At 35.7% G+C, this 15,263-nt stretch overlaps 1 protein-coding gene and 1 pseudogene across 1 annotated transcript; both read left to right on the forward strand.

Moving 5' to 3' along the window:
* The first annotated feature begins 4,870 nt into the window (after positions 1-4,870).
* LOC143553970 (hydroquinone glucosyltransferase pseudogene) lies at positions 4,871-6,359 on the forward strand (annotated as a pseudogene).
* Positions 6,360-12,371: 6,012 nt separating this feature from the next.
* On the forward strand, positions 12,372-13,446 carry LOC143555523 (protein TIFY 10B-like). The gene is made up of 2 exons (XM_077045062.1): positions 12,372-12,588; positions 12,730-13,446. Exons 1-2 carry the CDS (start codon positions 12,447-12,449, stop codon positions 13,182-13,184), a joined length of 597 nt encoding a protein of 198 aa, XP_076901177.1. The 5' UTR covers positions 12,372-12,446; the 3' UTR covers positions 13,185-13,446.
* Positions 13,447-15,263: the final 1,817 nt, after the last annotated feature.

Raw genomic sequence — 15,263 nt, forward strand, 5'->3', positions numbered from 1 at the left:
GTAGTCATTCTATTTACCTATCTCTCGTCGGTTTTCAGGTAATATTTTAAAATTTCATATTTTATTCAATACATTCAAATTTATTCGTTTGAACAAGGAATTACTCTATTAATTATGTTTTGTCCTTGGTTTGTTCCACTGAGATAAATCTCCATTCAATTATAAGCTTCATAAAAAATTTATTCAATTGCTTACATATGTGGTTAGCACCAAATTAAAAGATTCATCTCTGTTATTTGCCTCATTCAACATTCATGGCCTGCACGTACATCTTTGAAAATGACAAATCTCGTAATGCAATTGATCAAAATAACCAACTGAAATCCATCTGTGAACCAAATAACTGTCTTATTAGCGTTTTTGATCTTCATACAGTGAAACCCACGTGGAGCGGTTGATGGTGATGGCCGGCGACCACTCTTGTTGGGGAGGAGTTAGGTGGTGATTGTGGGGCCATAACATAATAAATGAAAAATAAATAAAAAACCTATTTTGATAAATAGGTTTCATTTAACCTATTTTGATAAATAAATTTTCCATACACTCCATTTTGGTAAAAAGAACTCACAATAAAACACCAAACTATTCTACCTATTAATATCATGGTATGTAAAGATGATATCTTCTCAAATTATATTGAGGTTTAACTGTTTAAGTTAATAAACGATTGTGTAGATTTAAAATTATAATTAGAGTGGGTGTTAGCTATTAAAAATACTATAAATAAATACCACGTAGATCAATAAATAATAAAAGAATATTTCTTTCACACTGTATCATCTATTGATCGAGTATCATCGTCTCCACTTACGGTACACCACAAACAACAAAAGATAATCCATATAAAAAATTTAGTTGCAGTGTAATTGATCTTTTTTAAAACAAGATTGTAGTTTTTTTCTTCTTTTTTTTCCTTTTTTTCCATGTTTTTTCCTTAACAAAAGACCTCTCAACTTCTTAGTGTTTTAAAGGGTTTGCGTAGGCAACGAACCACCAACGTATTATCATTTATCAACTGCCTAAACGTCTATATCAAATGCGTTCATGTAAGATATTACTCTTTAAGTCCCACCCATGACCAAGGGCTTTTGCAAAAACAGGAAGTCTTCAAACCTGATTTTTCCATTTCGATTTTGCTTGTTGGATTTAATCACTAAATCTAACATTGATATCCAATTCAAAGACAAAATATATAAGGTACGACTAAACCTGTCAACAAATAGGGATGGCAATGAACGAGTTTGAAATATGTATCAATAGTCTCAATCTGAGATCTGACCTAATACCCATTGAGTCTTCAACGTTTAAAAAGGAGCAATTATTCCTTAGCTTGGGTATCTCATTTAAAAAGGAGCAGTTATTCCTTAGCTAAGGTATCTTTTTATCAACATCATTTCTACCCGTTTATAGCACATGCTATTTTTATTGAAACAAATATTCTCACCTTCAAGTGGAGGATGAATCACATTGGTCCTATGAAACATTATCTAATTTGAATAATTAGAAACTTTGATGCCACAAAGTATTATATGTATGCTATAATATATATATAAAGAAAGCATTCTCTACAAGATGCAACAGTTTTAATCCATTACATGGTAATTATGGGTTGATTTTGGTTAAAAAGAATAGCTTAAAGTGACTTTTAAATGTCTCCAATCTAATAAATCATGTAGTGACAATAAAGTTTGTAACTTTACTTTGCAAATGAAACGTGGGAATGATTCTTCAGTTATGGTGATATAATTGAACATCAGACTATGTTAGATCATGTCATGGGTCGATCACGAGGCTTTAGTTTTGTTGAATTTGATAGTGAAAATGTTGTGGATATAAGATATTTGTAGATGGTCAAATACATGAACTAGGTGGCAAACAAGTGAGTAAATATTTTAGTTTTATGAAACTTTATTTAGTATTATCAAGGAATAAAAGAGCTAATAAGGTGTTTAATTATGTTAGGTGGATATAAAGAGGGGTGATAAGGTTGTGTTAATTACGGTGGTGTGGTGGTGGAGTCAAGTGGTGGAGAAGGCAAGTATAAAACAACAAGGGTTCAAAATTTTTATATTACACAATCACAGGGATGCAAAGTGCAAGAATATAAGGGTCATTTCACCATTTTATAATTGTCAATGAGCGTCAGACTTAACGGTGGGTTTAAATTGCGTCGAAATGCACAGTACATGTGCTCAAACTACAAAAATACCATCACAAATTCACACGTGCTTATATCGCAAAATAATGTTAACCACAGGGGTGCAATATGCCCTTAACTAAAAAATTATTTCTCTCACCTTTTTTCATCTATACAAAAGATTCATATAAAAAAGTAGTATTTACTTATCTTTTTAAAACAAAAGATCAACCTCTACTTGTAGAAGTGCACAAAAAAATTGAACTCGGAACTGGACTCGTAATAAAAACCAGAAACCGGTTTTTTTAATACTCGAGCCCGTATCTGACCCTACCCGTAGGGTACGGATGGGGTATGCATTTTGGTACTAAAACCCGAACCCGAACCGGACCCAATTTGTACACGGTAATACCCGAAAACCCGAACCGGGTCTTTCAAATACCCGATGTATACCCAAAAATATCATATAAATACCCGAGAATACCCCTAAAAAAGTGCAACCTTTTTAAAAATACAATTTATGCCCAAAAAATACCCCGAAAAAGATCCCAAAAAACCCTCAAATAAGGTTTTTCAATACCCGAAAATAGGGTATTCAAATACTCGGTTCTATACCCGACCCGAACCCGATGCATAGGGTATGGTTTTAGAGGCAATACCCAGACCCGAACCCGAATACCCGATTTTTCAATACCCGGTCATACCCGAACCCGGTTCCATACCTGAATCCAGGTATTTGAAAAACCCGATTTGTGCACCACTATCTACTTGTGCTTGGTTATAATATTAGCTAGAAAAAAAGTGTGGTGGTTGTCTAATGTATCGTAATTAAAATAGAAATTACATGCTTTTATATGATTCTAATAGTTTTCAATTTAAACTATAAAATTGGATTTGGTATAACACTGTGCGAGCATTCTCATTTTAATATTTGTTGAATTGGTTGTCACTAGAGGAGAGAGAAAATTGTAATGATAGAAGTATAAAAAATATTATTTAATTGAACAAAAGAGAAAAATGTAGTATTTTTTAATGTAATTATAGAGATGAAGATATAAATAGGTTGATAACGTGTGAATCAATGTGAAAAAACTAAATGGAAATAGAATGTGAATTTCTTTAAAGAGTAAATAGGAATCAAAGTGGTAAAAGGAAATAGAATTTGAATTTCTTGGGAGCTTGATCAAAAACATTGAATCAGAAAAAAAAAATCTTGAGGTCGTAATGGAAGATGTCAACTTGATTTTGAAAGATGCATTATCGTTGATTTTGACGATTGCTTTGGTGTCTTTGTTAACTCAATAATGGCATCATGCATTTCTTTTAAGTACTATTACATATATTATTGTTAAGTTTTTTTTGTTTTTTTGTTTTTTTAAAGAAAAAAAAAGAGAGGCTAACTGCAAGTCGCAAAAAGCCCACATAAGAGCACAAACAAAAGAAACCGGGAAGATAATTACAAAGGAAATTTTACAAAATTAAACAAGCACCAAGCTTCGCAATCTAAATTTGTCTTCCCCCGTCTATTCTTTACCCATAAGAACGAGGTAGCTTTCATGTCATTCACCACCTTATCCACCAAGATTGGGATACCTTTAAAAATCTTATTATTTCGAGTCTTCCAAATCAACCATAACGTGACAAGAGAGATAGCTTAGATTGTTTAACAATCTTCTTTGTTACTTTTATGTTTATTAGGGAGATCCAACACATCTTTAACCGATAGTAAACCCGAAGAGGCCGGACCTTTAACCCAATTATGAATAAAAGACCGAATCCGTATTGCAACCCGACATTGAACCATGAGATGAGCCGAAGTCTTCGGCAACAATCCGCATAAAGCACAGTTGTCCTCCTCAAGATGAATACCCCTATTAATGAGAGCGGGTTTTGTAGGTATTCGGTCGATTAAGAGTTTCCATACGAAGCAATTCACTTTTAGAGGGACCCAATTCAACCAAAAAATTCTTTCAGCCACAGGATGATTCTTGTTGTCCAACTCTCATCTTAATTTTTTTACACTGAAATCTCCTTCCTTTCCATCTACAATAGAGGTGCACAAAAAACCCGAACCCGGAACCGGACCAGATACCCGGAACCGGTTTTTGTATACCCGGGTTTTTAATACCCGAACCCGTAGGGTACGAATAGGGTATGCATTTCAGTACCAAAACCCGTACCCGAAACCGGTCCCGATTTCTACCCGGTAACCCGAAAACCCGAACCAGTTCCATGCCCAAACCGGGTTTTACAAATACCCGAAATCACTTAAAATAAAGTTAGCCACCTAAAATCACTTAAAATATGGTTGGGATCATAGTCGAACTTAAAACATTACAGTCTCCGGCCCAAATCTTCACTTCCGTATACGTCTCCTTTTCTTTTACACTGGTGTGACCTACCCCAAATTCTAGCATTCGCCTAACCATGAACACGTTTGTAGGGATTTTTATCTTCAGCCACACACACTTGCCACCAAATTGACTTCCTACCGAGCACGTAATTACTAATTAGTAAATGATTTGTTGAGTCCTGCAAGTGACCACTATATCACTATAACTCCTAATTAAATACAAACATTCAATTGCATTTATTCATCACAAAAACTGATAATGTAACATCACCTAACTTCTAGTTACTTTACTGGAACATAAACATTTAATTGCATTGATCATAAAAATTCATAATGCATGCCCAAAAAAAATATTATAGAGACATCAATTTTCCATTTGGAAATCAAATTTCATTCTTGATGAAAATGGAGAACACACCTCACATAGCCATTCTTCCCAGTCCAGGAATGGGTCACATAATTCCGATGGCCGAGTTCGCTAAGCGACTTCTCCAACACCACCACATCTCCGCCACTATTATCATCCCCACAACAGGACCTCCTCCCAAAGCCCAGATATCCGTCCTCGAATCATTACCCGAAAACATCCACCACATGTTTCTCCCACCAGTTAATCTTGATGGATTACCCGAGAACACTCGGCCAGGCATTCTAATTAACTTCACCATGCATGCTAGTCTTCCAAGTCTTCGAGACGCTTTAAGTTGTTTAAAATCAAAGTTCAAGCTTGTTGGATTAGTGTTTGATATGTTTGGACATGATGCAATGGAAGTTTCAAAAGAATTTAGCCTCTTTAACTTCTTGTTCTTTCCCATGAATGCCATGGCTTTAACCTTCACTTTTACATTGCCAAAGCTTGATGAAGAGACGTCTTGTGAGTATAGGAACTTGCCTTACCCGGTTAAAGTACCGGGTTCGGTTAGTTTTCATGGGCGAGAGTTAATGTCCCCGGTTCAGGACCGCACCGATGAGGTATACAAACAGTATCTTCTACTTTCCAAGAGACTGTCTTTGCTTGATGGTATTATGGTGAATAGTTTTGAGGAGTTAGAATTAGAAAGCTTTCAAGCTTTACAAGGTGGAATTGCCGGTCAAACACCCGTTTACCCTATCGGGCCATTGATTCAGTGTGATCCAAGTAATGGGTCGGATCGGCATGCGTGTTTAAAGTGGTTGGACGATCAACCAAGTCGATCTGTGTTGTTGGTATCATTTGGTAGTGGTGGAACCCTTTCCTTAGAACAAGTTCATGAACTAGCACTTGGGTTAGAGATGAGTAGTCATAGGTTTTTGTGGATAGTAAGAAGTCCTAATAAGGATTCAAATGCTTCCTATTTTGATGTCTCTAGCCAAAATGAACCTTTAGGGTTTTTACCCGAAGGGTTTCTGACTAGGACGGTTAACCAGGGGTTAATCGTGCCATCTTGGGGTCCGCAAATTAATATACTGAGTCATGAGGCAACTGATGGGTTCTTGACTCATTGTGGATGGAACTCGACTCTAGAAAGTATTGTTCACGGGGTGCCAATGATTGCTTGGCCGCTTTATTCGAAGCAACATATGAATGCTAGAGTGATGACCGAAGCACTTGGTTTGGCATTAAGACTTAAAATCGATGATGTAGGAATATATCGAAAAGAGGAGATCGAAAAAGTTGTGAAGGGGTTAATGGAGGGAGATGAAGGGAAGAAGATATCCAAAAGGTTGAAAGAACTAAAGAGTGTTGCTATGAAAGCTCTAAGTAATGGAGGGTCGTCTATGAAGTCGATGTCTAAAATTGCCCTTCAGTTGAAGAAATGACCATTACTTTAGTGCCTTTATTTCTCTAATCCATGTAATAATGTGTACTTGTTTAATAAGTTTTTGTAGTTGGAAAAAGGAATATATTGAAAAAACTCTATAAGATGAAGATGAACCAATGGAAAAACAAAAGGCAACATATTTAAATTTCTAATATTTTTAAGAATATATATCTTTACTCTTTTTGCACATTATATACCTTGTTTTGTGGGCTGCTCAGAATAAGAAAACAATATGAAAATTTTGTTAATTTGGATCACCGGTTGACGTGATCATCTGTATTCTAGTATGAAACTGTGAGATGCTAGGTTAACACGTTCATGAAAGAAAGCTCATACATCAGTCCTGATACGAGACCACTCTCAGAACCATATTTAAGTGAGAAAACCCCATGTCCCAACCTAAAACCTTTTTTTTTGTCATAGATGAGACTTGAACTCAATATCCCCCTCTTTTTTTTAAGTATGTCTTTGTGTATCTTACCTCAAGCACTTAACTTCGAGAGGCTGCTAAGCTCTTAGTCGAACAATGCGAAAGCATACAGCCACAAAGACGACGATCTGTGCTTGAATGAGATCATAAAGGTGCTCATGACTAGTTGATAATAGATTATTTTTCTACAGACTCGATTTTTTATTCGGAAAAATTTCGGTGCCGCTTTCGGATGAGTCGCCAACTATTTTTATGAACTGTTGGTGATTTAGAACGCGAATATGAATATTTCCAACAAAAAGAGGATGCAAGACGTAAACCAGGATTTTCTCTTATGCAAAAATGCACGACGGCTATTCGTCAATTGGCATACGAGACAACGAGCGATACCATGAAAAAGTATTTGTAAATGTCGAAAACAGTGGCTCATGAGGCCCTTTACATGTTCCGCGAATGTGAGTATTTTTATCATTTATGTTAAATTTAATTTATTTTTTATTGCTAAATTTTTTAATATTGTTATTATTATTATTATTATTATTATTGAACTATATGGGCAAAAATATTTGAGGAGTCAGACGCAATGTGACATACAAAAAGTATATGAGGTTCATCAACAACGATACGGTTTTCCCAGGTGCTTGGTAGCCTCGATTGCACACGTTGGCCTTGGGAAGCTTATACTTGAGGTGGACACATCATTTGATCTCTAGATATGACATGTTTTTTTTTGTATGCCCAGCGCAAATAATGACATAGTGGCCATACATTTGTCTCCTATTTTTAGCAAAATCATAGACAGAGTTGCACCCGACTCCTCATTATCTAGTCGACAGTATTTATCCGGAGTGGGCCATTTTGGTGCTTAGTTTTACATGCTCGAGTAAAGATGTCAATATTTAAAGAAAAAACACGAGTCGGCAAGGAAGGGCATTCGGGGCATTAAAGAAACGTTGGAATCAAGCACAAGCGGAGCTTAAAATTTGGTTAAGCCCTCATTCGCACCCCATGAAAAACACTCTTGTGTCCGACGCTGGCCAAGCTTGAGCCTATTCGAGCTCAGACTCAGCTCGTTTACGCACCTAGTGAATGCCATGATTTGTGTAGACCGGTATTGGGAAGAAGAGAGAATCTAACACGTGACATGATGTAAAAAAATAATGGGTGGAGTCAACGAGTCAACAAAGAGAGTTAATGGTCCATGGAAGCTAGTATGGTTAATAATGGCAGCAAAATTTAGTGGGGTTGATAGAAAACTCATTCAGGGGCACAATAATGGTGGGTGTCGTATAATTTGACTTAGATCGTATATTTTCAAAAGAATGTAGCTGTGGAAGTTAAGATTTTACCTTATCTTTATTCCACATCAAGTTTCAGAATGCAACATGCCACACGGTCCACAAGTTTGACAGGGTGGCACATTGTTTTGATCTTTTAGTCTTTCAAGACCATTAGTTCAAATATTATGTGTTTTGGTTTGATGAAATACCAACAATTACACACATTGGATTTTGATTTCTTATTTGATCATGTGTGTTTTAACTTTATGAAATATAAAAAATTACGCATATTACTAAGTTGTTGCAAGCTTGCAAATGTTCATAAGTTGCAGCAAATCGAAACTTTTTAACAAACCCGTGAAACTCACCAACTTGTACCCGCAAAATCCATTTAAATACGCAGGCTGACCCATTTGTAAAAAGTACGGATTTGGGTTTAAAAATTCTATCAAAACGGTTCCGGTTCCAATCAGGGTCACTCCAGGTTGTACTCGTTGCACACCCCCCTACAAACACGTCGGAAAAAGACGTCGCCGACAATATGTTTGGAGGGGATGTTTGTGGGAAAAAAATATTGTTTTAGGGACATTTTTGGCTCTCTTTTCAAAATGGACATTCTTGCAATTTTATATATATATAGTATCCATGTGGCAAGTACACCTATACCTATAAGATGATAAGGCACATTTATAAATAATGCCATGTGTAGTGGAGGGGCTATAATTGGGGACGAATTGTGCCATGTGGCGCTCAGTCAGCAAGGGGTGGGAATTTGTTTTTTTGGTGTAATGGTGTAGGGGCTACAAGTTGGGCCCACAATATCTTTTTTTATTATTTCCTTTTTATAATTAAACTAATTAAATAAAAACTAATTTATTTAAATAATTAAATAAAAATGCATTAAAATTAAAAAGAAATACAAAAAAATACATCACTAAAAATATAAAAAAAACATATAGCTCGGTTGACGTACATGTTTAGGTTCGGGTCGGGAAATTGAAACAGATAGCTCAGTTGGTTTAGGTTCATCGGGTTCCATTGTAAGTTCACGTTCGGTTGGTTTTGCGAACCATGGTGTTGACCGAAAGGAGGAAATGGGTGGTTCGGTTGGTTCGGGTTGTTTCTAGAATTCATTTTGCATATACATATACACACACACAACATATATACATACACATACACATACACATACACATACACACACACATATATATATCACACACAACATATATACATATACATATACACACACACAACATATATACATATACATATACATATGTATATACAATAGTAATATAATAATAATATATAATATAATAATAATAATATTCTTCATCTTCTCCGGGCGATAAAAAGAATCCGCCCCCGCCCCAAATCGCCCAAAAATCGCCCCGGGGGGGGGGGTGCGGGCGGTGTTCTAGCCCCAAGTCGCCCTTTTGTCGCCCAATCTCGCGCCCACTACGTTTAGCCTAAGAGCATCCACAGTGGATGAACTTTTACATTTGTTTGGATGATGTGTCACTATAACAAACTTAAGGTGGTAATAGTTTACCATTGTGTGCCCAAGTCCATGGACAGAAGTCCATGGCTGCAAACTTGCAGCAAACATTTAGTGTAGACTGTAGGCCCCTCTCCTTTTATACACACACATACTATATATACATATATAATATAGATACATATTTAATATAGTTAATGAGGTTTGTGTAGGTTTGTTGCTGTAGAAAAAAGTTTGGGTTTTTAAGAAAGGTTTGAAATATGATGTGATGATGATGTGTCGGTTTGTATGGGTTTGTTGTTGTGGATGCTCTAACTAAGAGTAAATTATACATATTGTGTGTACGGTATTTGATAACTTTCATTTAGTCTATAACCCCTAAAGTCACCTATCTCTCGATTATTCACTCGACCATCAAACTTCGGTCTTAAATTGACGGACGTTTAAACTTTCTTTAAATATTCAGACATGACCATTTTATCATAACGCCTCCAACGGTGAGCCTAGGTATGGGCAATTTTGTACGGAGTATCGATACCGTCGAACACAATTGGTGTCGGTGCCTATATTCGTTTTTAATGTTTTCGGTATCAGTATCATTCGGTTCTCAATTTTCCAATGGCAATGACCAAAATCGAATCAATAAAATCGGTACGAAGTGACCTTTAGTTTACATTGTAACTCGTTTTTCCCTTGGTGAGCCTTTCTTCATTCACTCTCTTCAGTCATCTTCTACTATCATATTATTCGACGTCAGTGAGTTTTTTTCCATCCACTTGGCGGACCCAAGAAATATTTTCTCAGGATTTACATCGGGACTTAACTATACTTTTAAGGTGAGAAACTACCCCATTGAAAGAAATATTGTTAAGTCCTGATGTTATCAACACTACTTTTAAGGTGAGAATCCCCCCCCCCCCCCCCCCCCAAAGAAATTCATGAAAACACGCCAATATTATCATATCCATAACACCATATATAATAATAAAATATTCAAACTTTACTTGAAACTAACAGAAGTTGAATATATTGTTATATAATGAATTAAAAAAGGCAAGGGATCCTCTCACGCCATCCTTGATCCTCATACACCATTTTTTGTCCTATACGGTTATATTGGACCTGAATCGTGTCAATTTGTATATGAGGTTGTCGGCCATCGTTTATAGTGCCTCTTATAGGCCTATACGGGTCGTATAGGCCTATACGGCGCCGTATAGACAATTTTTTTTTCTAAAATGATGGCCATATATACAATATATGTGATTTATACGGGTCGTATTTGGCTCGTTTATCTTAACGGGCTTAAATGTTGAGCTCGTATAGGACTACAAAATGATTCCCGTTGACATGTTGAATAAAAATGGTACCATGTTGTGGTTTATGTTGTGCACCATAAAACACCGGGAATATTGTTGAACAATTATCACTTGACAACGAGTGAACTATAACCTTAAACCTAGTAGCAATCAAAAAACCCGTATAAACGAGCCAATACGACCCATATAAATCACATATATTATATATATGGTCATCATTTAAAAATAATGTATATACGACTATTGTATATATGGTCATCATTTGTTTTAAAAAAAAGTGTCTATACGGTTGTATAGCCCTATACGACCGTATAGGTTTTATGGTTTTGTCAGAAGGCAATACGAGCCATTTAATGCCTATACGGTCGTATAGGCTGCAAAAAGCTTTTTTTTTTGTCCCATTGTCAGGCATTCGTACCATATACGATCGTATAGACATATACGAGCCGTATAAGTATGTGGGGTGGTGTGTGAGGATCACATCCCTTAAAAAATTTGGAATTTGCTAAATCGGATATCATGAAACATTCAAATACCATTATTGGTTGTCTTTCAAAGTTGCTTTTGTTTGTATCATAGATCAACTTGGTTCCAGCTCAATGTAGTTTGTTTCCCATTATTATTATTTTATTTTTTTTGTATGAAAATAGATTAATGTCACATCTCACCCTTTCAAGGTGGCGTCCTTGGTAACGTTGGTTACTTGCGTTTCGGTTATTGATATGTGTTACAAGTTTCATCATATCATGAACCCAATTCCCAACCAATGATAAACCAGATAGAGGTGTACACGTGTCGGTTCAGCTATTAGCCTCCGGTCCTCCACTAAATTAACCAATACAGGTTTTGTTAACAATCAAAATCAAGCTTGGACTAAAATATTTAGTTAGAAATATATATATATATATATATATATATATATATATACATCAACTTGAGGTATAAATACATGACATGGCGGTATAAGACATGAAATGAAAGTATGAAAGCTAGAAATATATGGAAATATGAATAGTTTGGTTAGGTTAAATTCGGTTAATCAAGGGTACAAAAAATAATCGAAAACTGTTTTTCCGCTAACTTGGTTATCCTTTAATTTCAGTTCGGTGTAATCAGTTTCCAATTCGGTTTGGTACTTTGGTCATTGCCTCACCCCAATAATCAGATGTACAAGCACTTTTTGTGCCCAAACATTTTTTTATCAATTAAGACCACTCCAAAAGTTACAGGGCCAACTACTGAATACTAAATTTCAAGTAATTTAGCACGAGTTGATAATATAAGATTTTAAGTGACACGTCTTTTGTAAATAGAATAAAATAAAGTTAAGATGCATTTTAAAATTAGGCAATTTATTATTCAATAAAGAAAAAAAAAAGGAAAAGAGGGGGCAAGTAGTGGTACATGTTAGGTGGTATGGCCCACTCCACTCACTCAGGCATTTGAATAAGTCATGACGAGTCTAGTAAAAACACAATTAACACATGCTAAATTCACACCCACACCGCCAAGCAAAGCAAAAGAAATTCCCCCAAATGTCCCCACTCAACCCAACCATTTATTCCCTATAAACCAAACCCTCATTTCTCTTCATCTTATCATATTACAACAACTTTCATTCACCATGTCGCCGGCTAAACACTTAACGGCTCCGGCGAAGAAGCCGACGGTTGCACAAACGTGTAATCAGCTGAGCTTGTTTCTCAAGGAGAAAGGCTGCCTCAGAGACCTTCATCTCGGAATTAATAACAAATCTGACGATACAGGTATTATAGAATATATATATATATATATATGCATATATATTTATAGATCTTACTAATTAGGTCATATTTTGTCTATTTCTCTATCGAATTTGTGGATTTAGTGAGGATTAATTCGATTAAATCGTTTAATTTTGATTTCAGCTGCGAAGATGACTATTGATTTGTTAAGCAACATCGAGAATCCAGATCAAAGCAACGGACACACAGAGAAATTGATGAATTTAAAGCCGGAAGTTACCGTAAACAAGGCGAATTCCGGTAGACCTAAACCGCCGCAGATGACGATTTTCTACGACGGACAAGTGATTGTGTTTGATGATATTCCGGCGGATAGAGCCAGAGATTTGATGTTAGCAGCTGGTAAAACCGAGACTCGTGTTGATGTTGATTTGGCTTCAAATTCAGCTGAATCGAATAAACGAATTGATCCGGTTCGAGTCGAAGCGAACGGTCTGGATCTGCCGATTGCTAGACGAGCGTCACTCCACAAGTTTCTGGCGAAAAGGAAGGACAGAGCCACCGTAAGAGCACCGTATCCGTCACCGGCAGCCGGAGGAGCTGATAAGCGTGAGCATAATTTCGACCTCAATTTGTAATCATTCAATTCAACGGATTTGATTTGATGATTTTATGACTGATTGATACTGCCAGTGGCGGATCTTGAACACGTAATAATAGTTTAATTTTCGGCGATTAGACATAGATCGATACGTATTTCGGTATATGTACGCAGTTTGACCACGTGTTTGGGTTTCTATTCTTCTAGGATGCTCTAGATCGGCCTTATTTTCACAACTTTTGAATTATAGTTAGCTTCATTTCGTTATCAATAATAGTTGATATGATTTTCTAAATAAATATACGAGTAACCGACAGAAAAACGTACCGAAACGTATTTATAATGTTACCGTATGTATTGTCTATACATGTTATGACTAATGAACATTTTTCTATATCATCTTCGACTTAAAAATCAACGTTCCCTGTTCAAACTATGACCACGAGGTCCATAAATGGGACGCGTATTTAATGAAGTAAAATATAATTCAAGCACAGTACAGAAAAAGAGAGTTAAGGTATATTTGGTTGAGAGCTTTTATTAATTTCTAGCTGAAGCTTTTAAAAAAAGCTTACATTTAATTAAAAGTTTTATTTGGTTGAAGCTTATAGATCATGATAAAAAGTTTAAAGCTTGAAATACTTACTAGTAGCTTTAAAAAAACTACAAGCTTTTATTGTTTTGAATTACTTAAACAATCTTCAAAAATAAATACATTTAATGTTATTATTTTTAGATTTGCTCATTTTGGTTATTTTATATATTTTATTAAAGCTCCAGCAACTCTGCCAGACATATAATTTATCTTTACAGCTTCTAGCCAGGGGCGAAGCTTCATTGAGGCCCGGGGTGGCCCGGACCCCATGTTTTTTTGCGCAGTAATGCAAATTTACCCGTTTTCGGCCAAAAATTTTTATACGTAGTGTAAGTTTAGCCTTTTTCGGCCGGAAATTTGAGCCTGGCCCCCTCGTTTGTGAAATTTTCTACGCATTTTGAGCTCGCACCCCACCGGTGCCTCAGTCCAAGCTTCGCCACTGCTTCCTGCTAGAGCCACCAGCCACCAACTTCCAGCTAGTTTTGCCAAACATACTCTTAATATGACATTTTTTAATCAAATAACATGGAAAACTTACTGTCTTTAAAGACAGGTAGTTTTTTTTATCATTGACCGTCTTTTTTCGTACTAGTACTAAAATAATTTAATCGATTACATGTATATAAATGAAAGATTTATTGTATTTGAATTCTAATTTTGTTATCTATTTTGGTGTTATGTGAATGTCTCACTTTAAACGGCATATATTCATAACTAAGTTAAAAGGCAACCATAGCCTGTCCGGGGGTGTTTGAGTCGAACTGTTGGCTGTGGCCTGTAATTTTTTAAGGTAAAAAATTTTATATTTTTTTATTTTAAAATATACACTTTATAAAATATGATTAGATTTTGATCATTTTGTAATTATTGGGTCCAAAACCTTTTTTAATGTATAACCTATTTAATCAAGTTTAAGTCATTGAGCTCAAACTAAAAATTAAACCTTAAAAAAACAAAATTAAAAGACATAGCGGCCGATTGAATTAGTCTTTGACTCATTCCTCTTTGCGAACAAATGTTGAACGTTGAACAGCGACCAGCCCACCCGACCACCACCACTAGTCTGTCTTTGACCTCCACCGTTTACCAAGCTAACCATCAAGGAATAAGGTGTGTTTTTTTCAATATCACATGTAACCCTAATTTATCATTGTTAAGTTGGCCTTATATTGTCATATTGTACCTTATTTTTAGCAATTAGTTAATCAGCTATGCTTCCCAGTCAACCATCCGGTTCTCAAAAATGTAATTGACGTTTAAAAAAATTAGCTTACATGTTTGATTTTAATACTGCATTTTTGTTATTTTATTGCGTTAATTACTGTTTAAAAAAATTAGCTTATATATTTCGTTACTCGTCAGGATCTACAAGCCTTTTTATTTCAGCTTGACCGAAGTATTTAAATAATCTGAGAGGAGCCTGAACTTAAGGCAAATATGCATCAAAATATGGTATGTAATTTCTCAACATTAGTTTTCCATGTTAAAGTGTGCCCATTCTTATCTTTTAAATGAATTAAA

Source organism: Bidens hawaiensis, unplaced genomic scaffold, assembly GCF_021521415.1.
Source record: "Bidens hawaiensis isolate Kalapana, Puna unplaced genomic scaffold, B.hawaiensis_p1.1 tig00001032_1, whole genome shotgun sequence".
Lineage (NCBI taxonomy): Eukaryota > Viridiplantae > Streptophyta > Magnoliopsida > Asterales > Asteraceae > Bidens > Bidens hawaiensis.